Source organism: Rousettus aegyptiacus, unplaced genomic scaffold, assembly GCF_014176215.1.
Source record: "Rousettus aegyptiacus isolate mRouAeg1 unplaced genomic scaffold, mRouAeg1.p scaffold_m13_p_12, whole genome shotgun sequence".
Lineage (NCBI taxonomy): Eukaryota > Metazoa > Chordata > Mammalia > Chiroptera > Pteropodidae > Rousettus > Rousettus aegyptiacus.
The window spans coordinates 10,523,525-10,547,894 of record NW_023416287.1 but is presented as its reverse complement, the minus strand read 5'-3'; the positions used below and the strand labels follow the sequence as shown (position 1 = coordinate 10,547,894).

Here is a 24,370-nt window from a genome sequence, read left to right as displayed (position 1 = left end):
ACCTGCGAGGCTCGCGGACCCTGCCCGGGCGTGGACCGCGGCCACCTCCCCCGCTCCATCCTCCGGGGGCTCAAGCACCAGAGAGCGATGGGTGGAAGTCTGTCACATGATACCGGAGCACACGTGACTCAACGTACACATGACTTCCTGTCACCAGGCACCTCCTGGAAAGCAAGGACGCGGGAGAGCAGAGGTGAGGGAACTCCGGAGGCTGGAGGGGATCCCGGAGCCCCCGGCAGCGCGTTGGGGCCAGCGGAGGTGGTTCGGTGGTGGGAGCTGGGGCCGGGCCCAGGCTTTCCTCGCTCGTACGCCGCCAGCTCCTCCCCAGGGACGGTTGCACGCAGGCGCTGAGCAGCCAGGGAGCCAGTAAACAGCCAGCACCCTTTCTCCGCAGATGGTTCGAGCTAAACAGTGGTCGCCGTTCCTGCTGCAGCTGCTGCTGTTCTGGGCGCCTCAAAGCGAGGCAGCTCCCAAACAGGACGAAATCCAGTGCCTGCCAGGGCTGGCCAAGCAGCCGTCTTTCCGCCAGTACTCCGGCTACCTCAGAGGCTCTGGCTCCAAGCATCTCCATTACTGGTCCGCGGCTCTCCCTCCCAGGGCGGAGTGGGGAGGGGCACTGCTATGCCCACCAGGGGAGAGGACTGCGGGGCGGGGGTCTTGAAGACCCCTGAGTGAGCCTGGGAGCAGGGAGGGCTGGAAGGATTCTCTCCACCTGCAGCCACCTGGGCCTGACTCCCCTCTCAGGTTTGTGGAGTCCCAGAAGGACCCTAAGAGCAGCCCTGTGGTGCTTTGGCTCAACGGAGGGCCGGGCTGCAGCTCCTTAGATGGCTTCCTCACAGAGCATGGCCCCTTCCTGGTGAGTGGAAAGCAGCTCTCCATAACCCAGGAAAGGGAGAGGGAGGGGACATTTCCCAAAGGAAGAGGCCAAGGAAGAGGGAGAAAAGGACTTTGTGATTTTTCCAAAAATGTGTCCTTTTCCTGAGCCTCAGTCTCTTTATCTGTACCATGGGCTTGACACGGAGGCCCTTTCCTTCCACTCAGCCATTTTTTTCCTCCTCAGGTCCAGCCAGATGGCGTTACCCTGGAGTACAACCCCTATTCTTGGAACCTGGTATGGCCGATGCTGTGGGTCCTGTGGGGGTGTGTGGGCGCTTGGATAGGGTGGGGAGCCCTCAACTCGTTTCCTCCACCTCCTCCTCTCCAGATTGCCAACGTGTTGTACCTCGAGTCCCCAGCTGGGGTGGGCTTCTCCTACTCCAATGACAAGTCTTATGCGACCAATGACACAGAGGTGAGTCTGGTGCTTGCCCATACGCCCCAGCCTCACTGGTTCTCTAAAGGTAGCATGATACCGGGAGAGAAAGAGCACGGCCTTGGAGTCCATTCTGGGCTCTTTTACCTTCTATGAAATGTCGTCTTGTCACTACCAAGTCACTTCCTCTTTCACAAACAGGGTGGATTGTCATTATTTCTGATATTCCTTTCAGCTCAGATACCAAACCCTCCTGATCCACCCCCCGCCCCCGCGTCCTGCTGTTGTCTCCAGGTTGCCCAGAGTAATTTTGAGGCCCTTCAAGATTTCTTCCGCCTGTTTCCGGAGTACAAGGACAACGAGCTTTTCCTGACGGGAGAGAGCTACGCCGGCATCTACATCCCCACCCTAGCTGTGTTGGTCATGCAGGACCCTAGCATGAACCTTCAGGTGCAGGACAGCTGCAGAGGGGAGGGGGGCAACTTGCAGCCATAGCCTTGTGGTTATCAGGGTCAAACAGGCCAACTGCCCCATCCAACCCAGTATCTTTCGTAACATCCTTGCCACCAGCTGGCGTCTCTCTGCTCCTGTGCGTGACAGGAAGCTCGCCTGTCAGGCTGCCAGCTCTGTTCTTTATGTTGAGTGGCCTTCCCACCCACCCACCACCCCCGTAAACCACCCTAGGTCCCAGCTTCCAAATTGCTGAAGGTCCGGGTGTAGATCAACGCAGGCTCTTCCACATCACCTTCCCCACGAGCTGACTGTCCTGGGTGTTTCACAGGGACTGGCTGTGGGCAATGGACTCTCTTCCTATGAGCAGAATGACAACTCCCTCGTCTATTTCGCCTACTATCATGGCCTTCTGGGGAACAGGTATGGGAGGAGGGCAGTCGGGCAATCTTCAGGGTGGGGCAGGTCTCAGGATCTCAGGTCTGTCTTCCAGGCACATAATATCCTGGGCACTACCCTAATTATGAGCAGAAGGTAGGGTCTGGGGTTGCTAGAAGGGTTTGGTACTAAAAGGCAAAAGGCTAGTGATCAGAATTTAAAGAAACCCAGGAAGGCTGGCAGGATGGCCTCGGGGCAGCTAGGTTGGGGAACCTACCTCACACCGTGACATACGTTCTTATCCCCTCGAGGTTGGAGAAGGTGGGGTTCTCACCTTCCCTGCCCACTGTGGGTCTAAGCACTTTCACTCTGATCTCCTACAGGCTCTGGTCTTCCCTCCAGACCCACTGCTGCTCTCAAAACACGTGTAACTTCTACGACAACAAAGACCCAGAATGCGTGACCAGTGTGAGGTTCTGCCCTGATCCTGTGTCACCTCAGATGTCCCCAATCCTGAGAATAGGACCACATCCCCTCGCTGGGGACTCCCTGTGCCCCACCCCCCCATTGCTGCCCTATCCTACATCCTTTAGCAATTGGGTGTTCTCTGGGACACGTGAATATGGATGTGTTACCACCACCACTTTCTATGACTTTCTGGGCAAATCCTATAATCCCTGTGAGGAGAAAAGCATTCTCTCTCACTTATCAAACATCCGCCATGTGCCTGGACTGTGCTGAACTGTCAGTGTAGATGATTTCATCTTCAAGTTTCTCTAAGGGAGATCGTATTATCCACATTTTTCAGATGAGGAAACTGAGCCAAGAATGTTGAAGTCACTCTTCTGAAGTCAGTGCTAGGAAGTAGAAATACTAGGTTGTGGGCCTAGATCTGGCAGAGTCCTTACACTGAGCCTCAGTTTCCCTACCTATGAAAAGTGGGGGAAAGGTAAAGACAAGATGAAGTAGAAAAGCACTAAGTCTTGGGACACATCTTGAGGTCATAGGGATGCCAGGGCTCTGTAAAGCATGGCGGCTCGGTGTCATTGCAGCTCCAGGAAGTGTCCCGCATCGTGGGCAACTCTGGCCTCAACATTTACAACCTCTACGCCCCATGTGCTGGGGGGGTGCCCGGCCATTTAAGGTGAGCCTTGTCAGGTGCCCACGAGCTAACCCCAGCCCCATGTGGAGGCTCAGGCACCCATCCCCCCCACTTCACTTGCAGATTTGAGAAGGATACTGTCGTGGTCCAGGATTTGGGCAACCTCTTCACTCGTCTGCCAATCAAGCGAACGTGGCATCAGGTGTGCAGAGCCTGGGCTTCCTCCAAGCGGGGTGGGTTGGGGCGAGGCAGGGAAGCGAAGACCCTCACGCTCTTGTCTGTGCCCCCCAGGCACTGCTGCGTTCTGGGGTTAGAGTGCACATGGACCCCCCCTGTACCAACACCACAGCTCCCTCCACCTACCTCAACAACCCTTTCGTGCGGAAGGCCCTCCACATCCCCGAGCAGCTGCCCCACTGGGACCTGTGCAAGTGAGGTTCTGGCCTGGGGGCTGGTGGGCTGTTGGGGCTCGTGGGCATCAGAAAGATTCCTAGGGATCCTTTGCCTAGGGTTTCTCAGTGGGGGTACTGTGGGCACTCAGGGCATGAGTTGATTGATATTCAGCCAGTTCATTCTTAAATGGCCACATTGGTTTTTAAAATTCAGTTACTTCGAATTTTGTAAAAAGACATACTTCCAATCCCCCTCCCCTACCCCAACTCCAGTACCATCTCCACCTGCTCAGATCTGCTAGGACCCTTGCAAGTAAAAAGGTGATGCCTGGCATAGCACAGACCACTGAGGTCCCTTCTGGATTGGTCAGTGCTCATGCCCTACTGTTGGCATATGCCGTGGCTCTCACACTTGCAAGTCTCTATGCTCTGAATGCCTGTGGAATCCCAGTCATTGAAACAACCAGAGTGTCCCTGCGCATTTCTAATCAGGGGTGGGTTGAGGACCTCTGAATTCCAGCCCCCCATCCAGGTAAGTCCAAGAGAGGTAGCATGGCCTGAGGACGGGACTGAATCCCAGCTGTCTGCCTCCTAGGCTGGAGCTTGGGGATGGAGGATAGGAGAGGAGGTCTGATCTGTTGACTTTTTCTTCCCCTACCTTGTATTCCTGGGGCCTTCCCACGTGCTCCCACAGTTTCCTGGTGAATATACAATACCGCCGTCTCTACCAGAGCATGAACTCCCAGTACCTTAAGTTGCTTGCCACACAGGTAAGTAGGGGCAGCACAGCTGGTTCACCACCAACAGCCCCAGGACCCCAGAGCAGCATGGCAAGGCAGGGAGACAGGAAGCTGAAACTCCAAGAAGTGAAGTCACTTGCCCAACGTCCTGTAGTTGGCAGGGTCAGTATGTGAACTTGGCTTTGGCCCCACCCCATGCTGCCCTGCTGCAGGAGTCTGAGGGGTCTGCATCAGCCAAGGAGGCTTTAGGGTGAGAGGAGCTCGTCAGGTCATGTTACAAATGGCCAAATGGAGATCCAGGGTAGGAGAGAGCCTTGTCCAAATTGATTTAGGACACACTGGTAGAGCCAGGTTAGGACTAGATCTGTACAGCAAAGTGGTTAGAGCATGGGCTCAGGTCACATTGCCTGGGTGCAAGTTCCTTTACTAGTCACGTGACCCTAGGCAAGTTTCTCATAAAACTTGAGATTTGGTTTCCCTATCTGTAAAATGGTATTAATAATGGTATCTACCTTCAAAGGTAAAGCATTTTGTAGAGCACTGGACATGTAGGAAGCAGTCAGGAAACACAAGTTCCCTGTTGGGCCCCTTGAATTCTCTGAGGGGGCGGGGCTTGAACCTGCTAAGGGCTAGGACCTGAGCTTGTTCCAGAGCCCCCCACTTTTCTCCATGCCCTGCTCCAGAAATACCGGATCCTTCTCTACAATGGAGATGTGGACATGGCCTGCAATTTCTTGGGGGATGAGTGGTTTGTGGATTCCCTCAACCAGAAGGTAAGGCAGGGATCTTGGCCCTAGGGCGAGGCTGGTGCACGGATAGGGCAAGCTTGCCTGGCAGACAGGGCAAACCTGGAGGAGTTCCCAGCCCTTGAGGTCTTGAGGCTTGGCAGCTGTGAGCAGAGAGGGTCGGCAGCTGCAGGCTGCTAAGTCTTCCCTGCTGGGACAGATGGAGGTACAGCGCCGGCCCTGGTTAGTGGATTACGGGGACAGTGGGGAGCAGATTGCTGGCTTCGTGAAGGAATTCTCCCACATCGCCTTTCTCACCATCAAGGTAAGGCCTGGGCCTGGTTAGGGCTAGCTGCGGCTAGAAGGGACCCACGCTCGCTTTCCTTCCCATTTCTTTTTATGCTGGGTTACCATTTGGCCCCTGCAAGGGCAAGTCTTCTGGGGGGATGGGAAGAATGGAAGGCTTGGGGCAGGCAGGGCTGGGGTTGGATGAAGGTCACTGACTAGCAGAATACAGTGGGATGAGGGAAGCACCCAGGGCGTGGGCTCTACAGGGAGGGGATCTCACAAAGCTTTTGGTCCTCAGGGCGCTGGACACATGGTCCCCACCGACAAGCCCCAGGCTGCTCTCACCATGTTCTCCCGCTTCCTGAATAAACAGCCATACTGACGACCATGGGGGCCAGCCCCGACTGCCGAATCCAGCCCCTGCCAGCCTCACCTACTAGAAGGGAGGTCCTCCTTGATGCAAAATGCCCCTGCGGGGCAGGTCCCTGCCTCCAGAACTGCTTCCCACCCTTGCCCCCCTCCAGCTGGCCCCTGTGCCTCACATAGACGGCCAGCGGAGGTGGGGCGTTAGCACTTTATTCCTGACTGGCTCCCACCCTGCTTAACGAATGATTTTAATGCACTGATGCCACCCCAGGAACACACTAGAGCTCAGGACAGCCCACTGGGAGGTCAGATGGACTGTAATTGACTGTGATTATGAATTAAATTGGGTACAGCTTAAGACCCGTCTTCTCTGTGGCACTGAGAGTTAGAGAGAACTCTATAGGCAGTGAGGGGGTGAGGGAGGGGGTAAGAGGCATTGGAGTCCTGAATGCAGCTGTCAGGGGTTGGGAGTTGAGTGTTCAGACAGCTGCCGTGGAGGGTGGTGGGGCACTGGATGCCTGGGGGCCCATGGTGGTGGCAGGCCAGTTCTTCTCAATCACCTCTCGCAGCCCCTTGACGAAGCGGAGGTCAGTCCCAATGGTGAGGAAGCCCTGTGCAGTGGGGCAGAGGAAAATCTATTCATTCCCTTGCCGAAGCCAGAGTTTAGAGTTAGAGCCCTCGGCCTTGAGGGGTCTTTAGAGTGGTGCTTATAACTCCCTATGCAGGGTGCTGGAATAGAGGCTGCAGGAGTACAGCCCGTGGGGTTCAAGGAGGGCTTCCTGGAGAAGGCAACCTCTTAGCTAAGACCTGAAAGATTAGTAGGCATTGAGGGTGGTGGAATTAGGGAACAGGGTTCCAAGGTGAAGGCGGAGCCTGCGAAAGGCTAGAGTCCGACCTGAGATAAAATAGGAGGGGCCGTTGACAAGGGAGGAGCTGCGCAGACTGGCAGAGGGAGGGAAAGACCCCGCCCTCCTTCCCCATCATGCATCTACTCACCGCATGGTTTGTCACCACCCCGTGTACAAAGGCCATCCCCTGGGGTAGCGGGATCTGCACCCCGCGCCGGGTCCGCTCTGTGGGTGGGAACAGCTGGCTCAGTCTGGCCCCACCCAGCTCCCCCTCCTCCCCTCCCTCCTCACACCCCCAACCCTACCATTGAGCAGAGGCATCACCCCAATTTGCAGCATAGTCTTCAGAGGGGCCTGCAGTGGGATCAGCTGCAAGGGAGGAGGGGTGGAGTCAGGGCAGCAAGGAGCGGGTGGGCTTGCCTTAGCTGTTCACCCTGACCTCAGCCCTCCCACCATTCCCAACTCACCGCCAGGGACTCCAGCGCAGACTGGTTCGAGTAGATTCGGAACCTGTGGGAGAGACGTTCCAGTGGGCTCTCCCTCCCTCAGGCTCCCCAGGGCTAGCCACCAGAAGCCAAGTTCAGTCTCGGATGTGCTGCCTATACATCTCTCCCGGGGGTTCTGTCACTCTCGAGGTATGCATCCTTGGGCGAATCATTTCTCCCTGAGTTTCTGCTTCTTCACATCTGCTTATTTGTCGAGCACTTCCTACACGTCAGACTAATACTGATAGCTTTCCACATGTTGTTTATTTTTATTTAACAAGATGTCTAGTGCTTACTCCCTGCCAGACACCAAACACGTTTAAAAAGTTAAATATTTAAATCTTTTGAAATGCCAACCGATTTAATCCTCATAACAACCCTAAAAGCGGGCACTATTACTGTTTGCACCTTATAGATGAGGCAGATGAGGCCTAGGGAGGTTAAGTCACTTGCCTGAGGTCACACAGCTGGAAAGTGGCTGAAGCTGCCTCCAGAATCTAGGCTCTTAGCCACTACACTGTACTTACTAGTTCAGCTCCTTAGAACAGCGCTGTCTGGTAGAATTTTCTGGAAACGGTTCTGTATCTGCACTGTCCATACAGTAGCCACTAGCTACATGTGGCTGGAGAAACATGGTTAGCACAGCCAAGGAGCTATTTAATTATAATTATTGTAAATATACATAGCCATATGTGGCTAGTATGTACCATATTGGATAGCGCAGGCCTAGAAAATAGATGTTACTTTTATCTATATTAAACGCATGAAGAAAATGAAGCTTAGAAAGATAAAATGACTTAAGATTACAAAGCTAAGTTACGCTGAGGTTTCTGCCGAAACCCATGTTCTTGGGCTCTGTTGTGTGACTGTGGGCATGTCACTTAACCTTATTGGGCCACTATGGTCATTTCTCAGAATACCTGCTTTGCCTCGAGGTGGTGTGAAAACACAGAAGTTACATTTTAATAAAGCACCTTCTACGTATTAACAAAGAAAGACCACAGCTCTCAAGTGGCTTATAGGTACGACTGAATTTTAGCTCTGTTGGGCAAGTGTGATTATCCTAAAGACACCGAGGCTCAGAGAAGGTAAGGGTTTGCCAGGGTTTTCGGACATTTGCATACTTGCGCAGGTCCAGCTGCGTGCGCAGCACCTTCCCCCGAAGAGTCACCTTGGCACTGAGACGGGCGTCCTGCGGGAATGGGGGGTGTGCGTGTTACTGACCAGGCGGATCCCCAGCCCACTTCTCTCCAACCCTCTGCAACCGACAGTCTGGTGACCGCACCATGATCATGCTGGACAGCTGGACTTCTGACTGGTTGTGTGGGGCCAGGGCGATGGTGACACTGGCAGTGACAGAGATGGTGGTGCCCGAGGGCTTGATGGTACAGCGCGGCGGTGCCGTGACCTTCAGCTCCAGCTTCAGTGGGGAGTTAATCTCTGCTGGGCTCTGGGGACAGAGCAGGGATGGCGGAGGGTCACATCCCAGCTCTGTTCCCTGGTGAGCCCCAGGGGAGGAGGGGGTGGCTCAGGCTCTGCCCTCTGAGAGTCCAGAGTGACAAATAAGGAAACAGGAGTGGCTTCCCAAACCTGCCAGAACTGTGTCCAGCCTCTGCTTTTGCTCACACGAAGGACTGACCGGCTCCTCTTTCTGCCTTTCTAAGTTCTCAGGAATCAGGCTCCACTTCCAGTCCAGATTCCTGGCTTAGTCTCTTGCATCACACACACATCCAGCGCCCTGCCACATCTCCCTTCGCTGCAAGTGCTGTGCCACTTCTCTGGAGGCACTGCAGGAATCCCGTTTGATTCCCACACTGATCGAGTGCTTGCTCTTCACTAAACAGTTCACTTAAACCTCACGATATAATGAGGCAGGTATTATTCTCCTTTTTGAGAGAGGAAAATTGAGGCACAGAGAGTTAAGTAAATTGTCCAAGGTTATGTAGTTATTCAGTTGCAGAACTGGGATTCAAAACCAAGGCAATCTGGCGATAGAGTCCATGCTCTCAACAGTGTTTGGCCGTAAGTTTAATGATGATGATGATGACAGCAGTAATATTCCCAGCTAGTGTTTACTGAGTACTTAACCCTGTTCTAGGTACTGTTCTAACTGCTTTATGTGTATTAATTCATTTAATCCTCATGACAACCCTGTGAAGTTGTATAGAGTAGTGGAGAATGCCACTGTGACCTGGAATCACAGATTCAAACCCACATTCAAATCTCAGCTCCATCATTTACAAAACTAAACTGAGGATAAGTCCTTTAATGATCACTGAAATATTTCTTTTAAAATCTTAAACTCCTACCCCTCACCCCATTAAATAAGGGAAGAGAAGGAAAAAGAATAATATGTCAGTCATTAGACCCCCTACACTTGTAGAGCTTGGGTTCTAGCCCACCTTCATCATGGCTGCATGAAGGGCAGAGCAGGAATTAGTGAGCCCCCTTCACGGACCTAGCCACAGGCTTGGCCAGGTGAGGGGACTTGGCCAGAGGCCAGGCCAGCCTTCTGTCTGCTCCATAGCTGCCACTGGGGGCTCTACCTGCACACTTCACTGGTCCCCTGCAGGTGGTTTGCCTACCCACCCTGGCCATGTCCCTACTTTCCATAACACTCACCAGCAGGACAATGCTCCCAAAGTAGGAGGCCCTCAGCAGCATATCCAGATCATGGGGCACCTGGACAGGGGAATTGGGGGTGAGGCAGGGGCATCAGGAGCTCCATCACAGGTCTCCTCTTGCCCATCCCACAAACAGGCCCTGGCATACCTTATCCCCCACCAGCAACAGCTGCAGGGCCCCTGCCCGGAAATAGCTCTCCATGGCAGAGTCAAAGAAGAACTCAGAGAAGGCCACGTACACCATCCGCTCCTCCTCCTGCAGCTGGGGCTCCACTGCTTGGTTGAGCAGGCTCCAGTTCCCCTGGGTCAGGGGGAAGAAGGCCCCCTGGGGTAGAGGGGTCAGGGTCAGGGCCAAGGCTGACTGGGCCAGCACCCAGATGTCTTCAAGCCCTGTGCTAGGCACTGTAGGGAACAGTGGGGAATAGGACCCAGCTGCTGTCCTTGGGGGGCCCACAAGCACATTTCTTAAAAGGCATCAAAGGGAGGGCAGCTGGAGTGCTGTGAAGGAGCAATCATATTAGACCAGAGGACAGAGGCTCAGGAAGGGGTTCAAGGAGGAGGTGGCGTTTGTCCGGGCCTTGAAAGCTAGGTGTCAGTAAGGATAATACCTATAGCTTACATATGTGTGGTAATTCTGTGCTCTTTACACAGACCAACTCCTTTAATCCTATGAGGTATGTTTTCTTACTGTGTTATTTGCATTTACATATTAGGCAACAGATACAGAAAGGTTAAGCCACTTCCTTAAGGTCACACAGCTAGAAGTGGCAGAGCTACGATCTGAACTGCAGGCATTCTAACGCCACAGTCTGCACTCTGAAACTCTTCTACACTACTGGGAGGAGTAAAGGTGCTGCATGGCCTTGGGCAAGCGACGTCACCTCTCTGAGCAAATCTCCACATCCCTGAAAACGGGTATAAGCACTTGACTCACAGGGATGAAATGAGAACTGTATGTCCAATTTCTCCAGGGGAGATGGGGAAAGGTGGTGTAGGAGCAAAGGCCCCGAGGTAGGAAGCGAGAAGCGTATTTGGGAAAGAGTAGCTTCAGAGGAAGTCTGGCTAGGTCAGAGGTGACACGCCAGCTGAACAGCTCACCCGGAAGTCCATGTCTAGACTGCTGGTGGAAACCACAGGGTCCTTTAGGAGGGAGTAGTCAATGCCGATGAGATTGTCCACAGAACTGCGCACTGCAGGGAGGGGCTCCAGTCACTCAGGGTTGTGTGATGTTGGGCAAGGTGCGTAAGCCATCATCCTCAGTTTCTCAACCACAAAACAATCATTATAATACTTCCCTCACAGGATTGCTATGAGGATCAAATTAGTTTTCTGTGGAAAGCACTTAGTGCCTGATATGCAGTAAGTGTTCGAGTGTGTTAGCCATCACTACTACTACTACTACTACTACTACTACTACTACTACTACTATTACTACTATTACTACAGGAGTTTCATCAGATCACTGAACAAGATGGCAAGGGAGTCCCTTCCATCGCTGATTCCTCTGCCTCCTCCTCCCCTGCTCATGCCCTGTGTATGGGGCGTGATGATCCCTGCCCCACAGCAAACAGAGGTCACAGCTTAGGAAAAGGGAATTCATGTTAATTAAACCCCTATTAAGTGCCAGTTGATGCACACAAATAGGGCCTCAGCAATCGGCAAGCACATATTGACAACCAGCCCCTCAATTAATCCTCACAGCAACTCCAGGGGGAGGCCTCGTCAGCCAAGCCGGGAAACCAAGGTTCAGAGAGAAGCGAGTACTTCCCTCGGTCACACAGCAAGTTGGTGGCTGAGGCCACATTTGAACCCAGGGCCATTCCGCAGCAGAGCATAGAAGGGGCCTACGCTGAGACACTGCCTGACAGCCTCCTTTCACCCTCATTCCAGCCCCAGGGCCTGGCCCAGAGCTCCCCGCCCCACCAATGCCAACTCACCGGGCACCGTATCCAGGAGAGAGTTGAGCACCACCATCCCTGCATGGTAGAGCACAGGGCAGATCTGGGAGGTGGGGGCCAAAGTCAGGGCCTTCAGGAAAGGACATGCCCACCCCTACTGTCCCCCGGACCTGCCGCTGCCCACACCTGCTGGTTGAGAAGGAAGCGCATCCCTGAGGTGATGAACACGGAGAGGAATTCGTACATCTTCCTGTGAGGAGAGGATAGATCAGTGAGCCCAGACCCTGCCCCTAATCCCAAGGCAGGTCCAAGAGAAATTACAGTGACCAGAGAGAGAGATGGAGGCAGAGGGGATGGACACCTCAACTTTGACCTGAATCACCAGCTCTTTGATAGAGGTTTTCCATGACTTGTGCCCAAATCCCCTCCAGCCTCATTCTTAAAACCTCCTCTCCTACCCCAGTCCCCCACCAGCCAAGCGAATCTACCCACAATTCCTCAAACCTGTTCTGAGCATCCCCAGCTCCATGTGCTTACTCACGGCCTATCTTCCTCCCTCAATGCCCCTGTCCTATATTTCCCCCTGTCTGGCTCAGATGCTTCCTTTTTCGACAGTCTTTCCAGACTACCATCCTCTGAACCCCCAGAGTACTTTCTTAGTCCTTCTCTCAAGTCCCCAATGACAAATGTTTTGTCCTCCAACTAGGCTTTGAGCTCCTTTCTGATCCTCAGGGACTGGCATTCACGTTGTTGAATAAGTAAAAAACTGATAGCGTGTCTACGGCCATGCCACGCTGAACAAGCCCCATTCCCTCTGATCTCAGAAGCTAAGCAGAGTAGGGCCTGGTTAGTACTTGGATGGGAGACCACCTAGGAAGACCAGGTGCTGTAGGCGTGAAAAATAAAAAATAAGGGATTGTAAGCTGACAAGGTCCTTGCAATCTGTGAGGTCAATCAAGGGTTGCCTCACCTAAAAAAAAAAAAAAAAATTGATGGTGTACCAATACCAGATGATAAATCTACCATCTTCTCTCCCACTGTATTCCAGAACCAGCACTAAATCTCTTTCCTAGTCCCAAACCTGGACCTATGTAATTATTTTTGTTGTTATTAATAAGCACTACCAATTATTGAGAACCTAGTTCATGTCCAACTCTGCACATTTATCTTCACAGTTACTCTTATCAAAGTGGCTAGCCATTTATTATGTGCCAGGTACTGTTCTAAATATTTTTACCTTTATTAACACAAATAGCCCTCACAGCATCTTATAAAATAGGTTCTATTATCATCCCCATATCATCAATGAGAAAATTTAGGGACAGAGCTTTAGGGACTTGTCCAAGATCGCACAGTCAGAAAGTGGTAACGCTGAGATTTGGACCCAATTGGTCTGACTCCCAAGCCTGTGCACTTTGCATTGCACCCGGCAGATGGCATGTGGGGCTCAGTGTGCGGGGGCGAGGGGGGGGGAGCATGCGTTAGGGTTGGAGATGGAGCTTACCTGAAGGTTCCCCCAAAGTCTGCATGCATTCTGGAGACAGAAGCCTGGCAGGAGATGTTGAACACCTTCATTCGGCCAGTGGGATCTCGGAAGAGGCGCAGAGCAGTGCGGATGGATATATCCTTGGCGGAGGCATTGATATAGCCCCCATCATAGCTGCCAGGGGTGAGCGGGGTTCATGTTCACCCCAGCTTGGAGCTTAACCGAGTCTTCACTGCCCCGCTCCCCACACCCATACATCATGATACCTCTTCAAAACGCTTCACTTCTGCACAGTTTACCAGATATTCTATCAATTTTATCAAGTGGGTATGATCGTTTCTTTTTGAAGAAACTAACACTAAGAAAGGCTAAGGGATTTCCCACAGCCCTACAGCACCCCCGGCCCTCCTGATCCACCCGCCACTCCATTGAGGGTGCCAGAACCTCACAAGAACCAGTAGAGAAGCTGTCTCTGGAACCGTATCTCCAAGGAAGCGTTGCTGATTTGTAACACCAGGTCCTGCTCTGGCTGGAAGTGGAGCTCAGAGGTTGTCAGCTCCAGGTCCGTGACCTTCACACTGTAGGAGGTCTTAGGGTCAAATTAAGGACCAAGAGGGGATCCCTCTCAACCACAAGAAATTCAGTCCCTTCTCTTCGAGTCCAGGTCTGGGGAAGCTAGGGTGGGTGGAATGAATTCTTCCATTGCTCCTCAACTGCCCACCCTGGACTTGGTGGCTCAACTTGGACTAGGGTGGCTCAGAGATGAGCTTCTACTGACCCAGGTGTTAAAAGTAAGCCATACCCCTTCTCTTAGAAGGCTTGTTGCTTACACTCCCTTTACCCCGACACCCTGGGGTTGCTAGACATGGCCTTTTAACCGAGCCCTTTGATTTTGTCCCGCTTCACCTGTCACAATTGTCCTAGACCACAGGTCTTTACTAGTTCCCAGGACCTGTCTCATTAGCTCTACTGCTAGACCTTACTCTCAACCACTGGAAAATTTCTTGGCTCCACCTTTCTGGTGCTCTTTGGCCACGCCTCAATGCCTAGTCTTACGCTTAGCTTTTCTTGGTCCCTCCGCCATTTCCTAGGCCACGCCCATCTGCTTGGTCCCGCCTATGTGGGCAGGCTTGGCCTTTATCTTCTCCAATCCATCCTTTCTTAACTCCGCGTGTCATCGACTTGGCCGCGCCCCCATTTCACTCAACCACCCAGTGTCCCGAAATATCTCCCATATATATTTTCTAAGCCCCGCCCCCACATCGAAGCCCCACCCCGGAGCCTCCAACTTACTCAGAGATGTTGTAGTAGAATTGGCCCTCTCCGCCCCTCAGGTCCGGAATGATGATGGTCTCCAGCTCTTGCTCCAGAAAGCGCAGTGCCTCCTGCTTCACTGAGGCAGAAGCGAGACCCTAAGTTCCTGCGCGCACTGCTAGAGTGACCCCACCCGCACCCGCTCCCACTCCTCCCCAAGCCTTACCCAGCTCCAGCGCCTTGGTGGTGATACGTATCTTACAGCCCGGGATCTCGGCGTGAGCGCCTGCCAGCAGCGCTAGGAAGAGGGCCCCAAAGAGGGCCATGGCGAGCGGGCCTGGGGATGGGGTGGGGTCGCGGGAGTCACCAGGCCGCTAAAACCCACTCCTCTCATGTCCAGCCAGGAGAGGGGCCTGGCCGGGCTCGTTACCCTCGAGATAACTCTTGGGGGAATTTGGAACCAATAACATTGCCTCCATTTGACAGATGCAGAAACTGAGGCTCTGGGAGGGGATGAGACATGCTGTCTGGCTCCCAGAAGTTTTGGGGCACCGGAGAAGGGCGGGGGTATCCTCGGTTTCCTCGAGCATCCTCTGGGTGACAAGTTCAGACCTCCCAGGGACTAGCCCCCGACTCCCCAACGATTGCTTTCCTCCAGCGGAAGGCAGAAGAGGCTTGCGTTACCATGGGAACGGCTACCCGCACATTCCTAGGGGGTGGCTTGCAGTCTCCCAGGCCCCGAGCCGGGGGAGGAGAGGGGCCTCCCGGCTCCCTCGGGTCCTAAATCCCTGCCACAGGGATTCTGTCTGGTGCCCCCCCAACTCAATGCCCTCCTTCATGGGTTCTCCTCCCCACCCCGGGTTCAGTAGACCACGCGACTCAGAGTATGTCTGGGGTGGATGGAGATGCGCCCCAACTCACTGCGATGGAACTGGAAGGGGGGTGCGGGTCGGTGTGGTCACGTGGGCCCACGGGTAGCTCAGGAGATCCGGGCAGCAGCGGGGTCTGGCAGGCAGTGCTGTCCCAGCCGCTTTTATAAAGCCTAGCCTCTCTGACCCCCCCTCCCCTCTTCCTGCTCTCCCCTCCTCTCTGAGGGTGGGGGGGGGGATGGGGCGGGACGCTGGCAGCAGGGAGGGTGGAGAGGGCTGTACAGAGCCTGGTGACATGCCGACATGCCGGGCCTCTGTCAAGACAAGTGGGGGACCCAAGCCGGCCAGGAGGGAGGGATATGCAGGAATTGGCAGCCCGGCCCCAACAATCCCTGCTTCTCTGGAACCCTGGTTCAAATTCCAATTTTTACATCTCTTCCTGCATGATGCTGGGCAAATCACTTCACTGGGGTCACAGAATCTCAGTTTCCTCATCCAGCTAAATGTGTCGAATAAGGGATATTATCTCTTAAGCCTTTATTCCAGCCCAGAGCAAGCCACAAAGTCAATGCCAAAGACATTTTTTTTCCCCTTCCCTTTCCTTCCACTCACAATCATCTCAAGACCTCTCCTTGCCAGGCTTCACTATGGGACCCCCACCTGTCTCCATGTCACTATGCAGGGAATCGAAAGGGCCCTGAAACCTCTCCCACTGGGATCCAAGCAAGTGCTGCCAGCCCAGAAGGACACAACACAGGCTGTTGGAATCACCCTAGAGGGAGTGACTTTCCTCAGAGACTCTGGATGTTTTGTGAAACTTTGGAGCTAAGTTCTCTGCACAGTATCCACCTCCCTCTGCCCCAACCACTGCCTACCTACAGGGTTCCCAACTCCTAGGACAGGGCACGGAGTAGGTGCTCGTTATCTTTTTGTTGTCAAACAAATGAAAGAGTAAAGGAGAAGTAATAATGGTTAATATCCATTGAACACATATTTAGCAACAAGCACTCATGACCGACTTGTCCTGATTTGCCTAGAACTTTCCCGGCTTTGAAACTGGGGAAACCCCGTGGTCCCAGGCAAACCAGGATAGTTGGTCACCCTAGATCTAGATGAACTAATTTAGCCTTCTTAACCTACAAGGTTGAAGCTGGCACTATTGGTGAACCCTTCTCAGCAGGCAGCTAGTGGTAAAGATCAACCTGTGGTCATTACTGGGGAAACCCATGGATGGTTCATGGAAAGGTGGGAGGTGGGTGGTTATAGCCCAGTAGCTAAGTGCTTAGACTCTGTGTCTAACAGACCAGGGTTCAAATCCTAGGCTGTTGATTCTTAGATCCAATTCTTGGACTCTTAAGCCGCTCGAGGCCTCAATTTTCTCATTCTAAAACAGAAACAAAAAGCTTATTGCAAGAATAAACTAAATGGGCATAGTGCATGGTACATGGCATACCATTAGTGCCAACTAAATGCTAGCTATTATGATTAAGGGCACAAACCACAAGCAAACAGGCAGAAAGGGTGTAAGAGGGGAACAGAAAAAATGCTAAGGATGTCAAGAGGAGGAAGTACCAAAATGCACATTTGAACTCCACTAACCCTCACTCTTCCTGGAGCCTGGCAGGAGCAGGAAACTTGGCAGAGGTTAGTTTTCTTTCCTCTCATTAACTGAAATGCCAGTTCTGTCTTTGTGTCGTTCTTATCTCATCTAGGGTCTTGTCCCCTGCTATTTACTGTCCCCACGGTAGCCCCAGTGACCTTTGAATATACCTATATGACCTTGGGCCAATGGTTTAACCTTTCTGGGCCTCTGTTTCCTCTTCTGGATTGTTTGTGAGGTTTAAATGAGTTAAAGCATTTAAAGGGCTTAATAAGCACCCGGCATTTAGTAACGGCTCAAAAAATGTTAGCTATGATCATCAGCGTCATTAGCCATTATCCATCCAGGGGATTCCCATCACAGTTGGAATAAAGTCCTGCTTCCCTGCCCTGATTTTCCCAGTATGAGGTATGGCCCACCCAATCTCATCCACTCTTGCCCTTTTTCCATTCTGCTCCAGCCATACTGGCCTTTTGTTTCCTTAAACACGGAAATTAAATTCTTCTCACTCAGGGCCTTTGCACTTGCTGTTCCCTCTGCTTGGAATGCTTTTCCTCCTGATTTTCCCACATCTGGCACCTTGTTCTATTGGTCTCAGCTTAAATGGCACTGCTTTAGGGAGGCCGTCCCTTCCTACCTAGCAGTTACTCTCAATCACATCAGCCTGGTTTATTTTCTCTATAGATGTTATTACAATTTAGTAGTAGTTTATTCTTATTGATTGGTTAATGGAGACATAGTCTGTCTCCATGAGAGCTGAGGTCTGGTTCACCACTCATTGCCAGTGCCTAGAACAGTGCCTGGCACAGAGTAGGTACCGAATAAATATTTGCTGAGTGACTGAACTGGTTCAAAGTCCTCAAATGTGTCTGAGAGCAGGTGATACCTACAGCAGCCTAGGATTCTTTATCAACTTCTGTACCTTGTCAGTCTCAGTCCAGCTAACTCTAAACACAGCCCTGAACCTGGGCTAGGGGACCACCATGTATAATCACTGGCCTTCATTCCAGGCACTTGTCCACTCAGCCTGCTTCTCTCCTTCACATGAGTTTCCCCTTTCTTGCAAAACTTGTGCCCCTGATCCTCACACTTCAGAGTGATGTTGGCAGATGTGCAGCACAGAAGGGTTTTGGCAGCCTCCCCATGTCCTCAGCACTTGGCTTGAGGGATGGAGAAATCAGAAATCCCAAATCCCTTTCCACATTCCCCCCTGGCTTTAAAGAGGGAAGGGGAAACTTCCTAGTGTTCAAAGGGACAGGAAAGAAAGGCTTTTCTAGCCTCTGTTGTGCATCCAGTACAGGGATACTGCAGAAAACCGGAACAGCAAAGCAGTTAAGTGCTTTGCAAAGCAGAAGCTGGTTCAAATCCTGCTTCTGCCATTTTCTAGAGCAGAGGTCAACAAACTGTTTCTGCAAAGGGCCAGATGGCACATACTTTTGGTTTTGCAGGCCTTCTGGTGTCAGTCATAGCTGATGTAGCATGGAGCATCTATAAACAATATTTAAATGAACAGGCTGCTCACTAGATTCGGCCCATGGGCTGTTGTTTGCTCCCTGCTCCCCCGCATTGAAGAATTAAAAAGTAAATCTCTTTATGAGCCTCATGTTCCACATTTATATATGGGGATGAACTAGTACCTGAATACCTCTCTGAGTGCCAGTGAGATTATAATGTAATAAAGTATATAAAGTGCTAAACCCAGTCCTTGGCACAACAAACAGCTAATAAACGTCTCTGGTAATTATCAGTAACTATTCTTTTTAACAACAAAAAGTGATTTACATATATTAACTCACTTAAACCTGATAACAACCTATATGATGGGAATCATCATTCAATTTACAGATGAGAAAACAGACCCAAAGAGGGTAAGTAGTTAGCTCAAGTCATCCTGTCTTCAGAGCCCATGCTCTTAACCACTCCTCTCCACTCTCTCTTTTTCAATGATCCCATTTAATCTTCACGGCAATCCCTTGAGGGAGCTATCATGGCTCCTGTTTTGCAGACTGGGAAACTGAGATATGGCAAGAGGAAATAACTGGTCCAAGTAAATAAACACAGACTCCGCTGGATGTCAAGTTGGATTTCTGCCCAAGATGTCAACATGCATAGCCTGGCTCCCCATCTCCTTTCCCTGTCTCCAGCTGTGTTTTCTTTGGATCCCTGCATGGCTTGGAGAAGCTGCATCAGCCCATCTTCCCTCCTGACCACTCCCCCACCCCTAACAACAAGCAACCCCTCAGGAAATGGACCGTGCGCCTTCTCACTCTGCCTGAGTGCATGAGCACCGCAATGTATGTGCTCCTGTTGGTCAATGTGGGTAAGCCAGGGAGCATGTGATAGGGGACCCAATTGGAAAGAGGGGAGGGCTATGAGTTGGGGGGTGGGCAGACATCAGACCAGGAGACCCTGATTGCATCTCTCCAAACAGGCAGAATGACCACCTGTTTCCAGAAAGCAGCTGGATGGAACTGCCCCCATGGGGGCCGGACATTCACCAAATGGAGAGAAGAGAAATAAAGGGCCAGGAATGAGTTCCGCCAGGGCACAGCTGCCTTTCTGTGGCTTCTAAAGCGTTGCGGTCTTTTGATTTCTTCTTTTCTTTCCCATTTCCTCCTTGCAAACCAATTCCTTCTTCTGTCAAAGGAGCTGGCCACCTGGTCCCCAAAAGCTCTTCCTGGTTTGAAACTCATGAATTCCAATGCTTCTTTCAGGGTGTTGCTTCCCTAGATCCTGGGGCCTTCGCACCCCTGTCCCTGGTACCTCTCACGCTCAGCTCCGATGCTGACCTCCAGCAGCTCACTCTTCTCTCTGATTTCTTTCTCCTTTGTTGTGTTCATGCTCCACCCTCCTTTCCAGTTCCCATGCTTCCTGCAGCCTGCTAGCGGACTCTGACTCATGAGGCCTCTTTCTTGATGATCCTTTAACTCTCTCTCCTGTCTTTATTTTTAAGAGTCACTGAGCATGGGCTTCCCACCCCATCACTGTTTTGAAGAAGGGATGGAAGATCTATCTGTAGCAATGCTATCTAGATGTTTGGAGTTCACAAGCCAGTAATAAAATTTCAAAGTAATGGAAGGGAGAGAGCAAAAAGAGATGGTGCCTTTTCCTTTTGATAACAAGGATGGGCCACTATCTTCAGCCTAAGCTTGTCTGTTTTTTGGAGGACCTCCCTAAAGGTTGCAAGAAGCACCCGATCCATTCCAGCATCTTGAATTTTTTTGGGATGATCTAGCACTGCAGTCTCTGGGGGCCTGACATAACCAGGCTTTGATCTGACAAGGACCGCCAACACCCCAGCCATGAATCATGAGGACATCCTGGCCCTCCAGCTTCCCTCCTCTCTTCGCCCAGCTAGATCCATAATTTATCACCCCTACCCCCGCTGCAATACTAAACTCTGCCCCTTTCCCAGTCTTCTTCATCTCAGATCATGGCACCCAGATATTCGAGTCAAAAACATAGGAGTCATGTTTAACTCCTTTATTCCTTCTACTCTATGTCAGCAAGTAATTGTGTCTGTAACTCCAAAAGATGTCTCATATCTGTACTTTCTCTTCCATTTGCACCAACACTGGTCCAAGCTGTTTTCATCTTTTACCTGGACAGGTTGCCTCATCTCCCTGCCTCACTATTGCTTCTATAAGTCCAGTCTTCCTGCACCAACCAAAGTGAGCTTTAAAAATAGAAATCATAGCATTTTACTACCCTGCTCGAAACCCTTCATTTGCCTCCATTGCACACAAAATAAAATCCAGACTGTGGCCATGACCCTTGAAAGAATCTAGGTGATCTAGCTCCTGCCTACCTTCCTTTTCTACTCCTGCACCTTTTACCACTGTTTGGAAAACACCAAACTCACTCAGCTTCAAGCTTTCCATTAAATCTTTCTACCAGCTACGTCTTTGCACACCAATCTTTGTCCATTTAGCTTCCTTCTTTCACCCAGATCTCTACTCGGTTGTCTCCCCCACTGAGAGGCCCCTTCCCCATTGTTACCTGTCATTCTGTCTAATTCTCTATTGTCTGTTTCTTCCAGTAGATTGTAAGCTTCATGGAGGTGGAGCCTGACACTTATTCATGGCTGTATCCCCAGTGCCCATACCCAGACATGGTCTCATACACGGGCAGGGGGTGGTTATTATGATCTGCAGACTCTTCAAAAGGAGATTTTATAAGAGACTGTGTGGCCCTGGCCTAATTTCCTTCAAGCTTCTAAGCTGCCTATAGTCACTGCTGGCACCACCCATCTCCATGTGTTTCTCTGGGGTTATCTGCAGCTGGTCTGCAGCCAGGAATGCCATACTTTACTAATCTCTTCAGAAGTCTGAACAATCCCTAAGGTCATGAGAGGTGCCCCATCAAAATCTCAGCTGGCTGTGCAGAAGTCAGGACTCTTTGCCACAAGCCACTCCAAGGCCCCTTCACCCCAACTTCCAACGGGCCCATCTGCTCAGGGACTGTACATGCGCCTTATTGGGAGGCGTCTTGTTTCCCACCGCCAAGCCCATTAGCTTCCTGGTATGGGAGAGGCTGCTGGCTAGCTTGAGCTTCCCCTCAGTGCTGGGTAGGTCAAGACTTCAGATCTAAATTAGATCATTGGTTCTCAACCCTTCTGCACATGAGCAGCTTTTAGGTAGGGAGATTTTGCTTTGTTCTGTTATGTTTTGAATACTTATGCCTGGGCCTCGAACCCCAAGAATCTGATTTAATTGGTTTGAGATTGAGCCCAGGCATTAGGGGATGTTTTTAAAAAGTTGCTCAGCGGGATAAAAAAAAAAAAACAAAAAACTGACAATAACAAGTATTGGCAAGGACATAGAGAAACTAGAACTCTCATACTTTGCTGCTAGGCATGTAAAATGATGCAGGGGCTTTGGAAAGCGTTTCACAGTTCCTTATAGAGTTAAACATAAACTTACTACACAGCAATTCCACTCCTAGGCCCCAATAAAGGGCCTGTATAGTTTGCCCAATGAAAAGGAAAACATTTGTTCACATAAACATTTGTACATAAATATTCATAACAGCTTCATTCATAATAGCTGAAAAGTGCAAACAGTACAAATGTCCACCCACTGGTAAACAAATAAACAAAATGTGGTATGTCTATATAATGGAATACTGTCCAGCAGTTAAAAAAAAATTAACTACTGATACATGTTGCGATATGGACAGATCTCCAAAACATTATGCTAAGTAAAAGAAGCAACACATAAAGGTTACATTTTATATGATTTCACTCATATGAAAGGTCCAGAAAAGGCAAATCTATATAAAGATGGAAGGCATGTTGTGGTTAACCTGGGTTTGGTGGGGTAGGAAGAGGGGTTGGCTGCAAATAGATACAAGAGATTTTGGGGGTTTGATGGAATGTTCTAAAACTGAGTTGTGGTGATGTGACAGTGTAAATTTACTCAGCTTCATTGAATTGTCTACTTGAAACAGGTGAATTTCGTGGTATGGAAATTATACCCTAATAAAGCTGTTCAAGAGGTTTTTCCCAGCCAGGGTTGAGATCTCTGGGTTAGAAGCCAAGCGTCCTAGGACCCCCTCAGCTGGGATCCAGGCTCAGTTGGTGTCCTCCTCCCTTGGCTCTGTGTCAAAGCTTCCTCTGATCTCAGACTTTCAGGAAGCTGTTAATTGTCACTCTTGCTTTTTTTTTTTTTTTTTTGTAGAAGTCTAGGATTTAATTCTGCTGACTCAGCTCATATACATGCAAATATCCTGGCTCTTGGCTACTATGCCCAAAACAGAAAAATGGCCATCAGAGGGGATGGACGGGATGGCGGCAGGAACCCACCACGGGTGCTCCCCACCCCCATCTGAGATGAGCCAAATACTAGCTGTGGAGGCTGAGCACCATCCGGACTGAATTTTGGATCCAACGCCCTGTTTTTACCTACACTTCCCTCAGGCCCTGGCAGTGCTCAGACCGACTAGTTCTCGGAGCCTACCTTACCTTTCCACATCTCCAGGCCTTGGCGCAAGCTGTATCCTTCCCCTTCCTTGCCCATCTGGAAAATTCTATTCTTCCCACATGATTCAGCCCACCAACATCTCTTCTGAAGCCTTCTCCTTTGTAGCCCACTCCTGGTCATCCCATCAGAGTCCTTATCTCCTTGCAGCTTTGCTTATGTGTCTGCCTCTCCCACTCCTCTGTGGGCTCCCTGGGAGCAAAAAGCCTGCCTCCATTTATCATTGGTTCTCGAGGTTCTAGGGCAGGCCCGAACGCACGTCAGGCCCCGCTGAGAAATGGAAGGGAGCATCACACCACATCAGATGCTTACAGGGCCTGGAAGACCAGAGGAGACGCCTCGTTCTCATCTATTCCTGGCCTAAATGGCTTCTCTCATGGGGCCCCAGAACGGCCAGAAAACCAAGAGGCACTCCCTTTGTGGAAACCACAGTTTGGTGTAGAAACCTCCCTTCCACAGCCATCCTGGGGCCAGGCCCACTTTCCTTGGAAACGGCCTCAGTGTTATTTAAACTGTGGAACAGGGCCCATGGGCAGCTGAGGCCCAACCTGGGTGGGGGTAGCCTGGAACAGGGTCATGCTGAAGCCTCCCTTCTCCAACTGCCAGGACCTCAAGGATCAAAATATATGGTCCCTCTCAGCTGCTTCTTGCTGTAGTGGAAGAGAGCAAGGGGGTTCAGGTACGTGGCAACCTCAGTCTGTATGTTTATGTCTCTACTTTAACGTGGAGACTGGGCTTTGTCCTGAGTCGAGGCTGGGTCCTCAGAGGTCCTGACAGCAGGACTGACTAACGGAGAAGCCCCACTTATCCCAACTATCTCTCCCAACGCACCCCTGCTGTCCAGGAAGGCTTTAGTCCAGAAAAGTTCACGGAGTACTCAAAAGCCCCAGAACCTTTGCCCATCTTGGCAGTAGACTGCTGCCAGGGACCTTTCGACAGTGGGAAGCTCATGGTTTTCTTGGCATCCCAAAGGGTACTGCCTTAGTGTTCCCACCACAGAAACCAGAGCCAGGAATAGAAACTGGATACCTGAAAAAGTCACCCAGACTTCAACTCAGTGTGGTCTGTCCACGGTCAACAAATAAGCAGTCACAGCCTAGTAGATGAAGAAAATGGACAAACACTGAGCACAGGTCACTATGGAAATACAGAGGAGGGGGCCTGACCTAGCCTGGGGGAAGGCAAGTTCAGAGAAAGCTTTCTGGTGGAGAGGACACCTAAGCTAAGACTCAGAGGCTGAATTAGGCAAAGAGAGGGGCAAGAGTGAGAATAAACAGCACATGCAAAGGCCTAGGGTCAAGAGAGAACCTGGCACATTTAGGAAGTTCAAGATGGCTGGGACCATATGGAGAGATGGTTTGAAGGTCCAGATTGTGAATAACAAGAATGTATATAAAGTGCTTGGTATATAGCTCATAGTAAATGCTCTGCCATTGTAGCTCTCATTATAATTATGGTCTTGTGAGCCAAGTTAAGGGTTTGGGAGTCTATCCTGAAGTCAATGGGGAGATATTCAAGGGTTTAAGCCCAGAGTGACTTGATCAGGTTTGCAATATGACTAGACTTACAGAGAGTCCTGTGAATGCAAGGTGGATTATGGACTAGGAGAGAAGCAAGCCTGGAGGACCAGAAGAC

General features: G+C 51.1%; 2 protein-coding genes and 1 pseudogene across 5 annotated transcripts; 2 read left to right on the top strand and 1 right to left on the bottom strand.

Moving 5' to 3' along the window:
* The first annotated feature begins 57 nt into the window (after nucleotides 1-57).
* CTSA (cathepsin A) lies at nucleotides 58-6,051 on the top strand. Of its 2 annotated transcripts, none has more exons than XM_016152365.2 (15): nucleotides 58-193; nucleotides 395-576; nucleotides 745-856; nucleotides 1,061-1,111; nucleotides 1,205-1,291; nucleotides 1,547-1,702; nucleotides 2,034-2,125; nucleotides 2,464-2,548; nucleotides 3,133-3,224; nucleotides 3,306-3,384; nucleotides 3,474-3,613; nucleotides 4,269-4,344; nucleotides 4,998-5,087; nucleotides 5,260-5,364; nucleotides 5,626-6,051. In XM_016152365.2, the coding sequence occupies exons 1-15, from the start codon at nucleotides 140-142 to the stop codon at nucleotides 5,707-5,709; spliced, it is 1,485 nt and encodes a 494-aa protein (XP_016007851.2). In that variant the 5' UTR covers nucleotides 58-139; the 3' UTR covers nucleotides 5,710-6,051. The 2 variants fall into 2 exon arrangements, with proteins under 2 accessions (XP_016007851.2, XP_016007852.2); XM_016152366.2 differs by lacking the exon at nucleotides 58-193 and adding an exon at nucleotides 211-258.
* On the bottom strand, nucleotides 5,995-22,877 carry LOC107514541 (phospholipid transfer protein). Of its 3 annotated transcripts, XM_016152362.2 has the most exons (16): nucleotides 22,720-22,856; nucleotides 14,515-14,625; nucleotides 14,328-14,427; nucleotides 13,484-13,612; nucleotides 13,053-13,208; nucleotides 11,735-11,798; nucleotides 11,588-11,651; nucleotides 10,749-10,840; nucleotides 9,799-9,975; nucleotides 9,649-9,708; nucleotides 8,312-8,476; nucleotides 8,151-8,218; nucleotides 7,009-7,051; nucleotides 6,847-6,910; nucleotides 6,690-6,766; nucleotides 5,995-6,304 (listed from the first exon to the last, which is right to left on the bottom strand). In XM_016152362.2, the coding sequence occupies exons 1-16, from the start codon at nucleotides 22,772-22,774 to the stop codon at nucleotides 6,173-6,175; spliced, it is 1,557 nt and encodes a 518-aa protein (XP_016007848.2). In that variant the 5' UTR covers nucleotides 22,775-22,856; the 3' UTR covers nucleotides 5,995-6,172. The 3 variants fall into 3 exon arrangements, with proteins under 3 accessions (XP_016007848.2, XP_036085241.1, XP_036085242.1); XM_036229348.1 differs by having other exon boundaries at nucleotides 6,187-6,766; nucleotides 22,720-22,877; XM_036229349.1 differs by lacking the exon at nucleotides 22,720-22,856 and adding an exon at nucleotides 15,210-15,312 and having other exon boundaries at nucleotides 6,187-6,766.
* On the top strand, nucleotides 12,325-12,443 carry LOC118610301 (annotated as a pseudogene).
* Nucleotides 22,878-24,370: the final 1,493 nt, after the last annotated feature.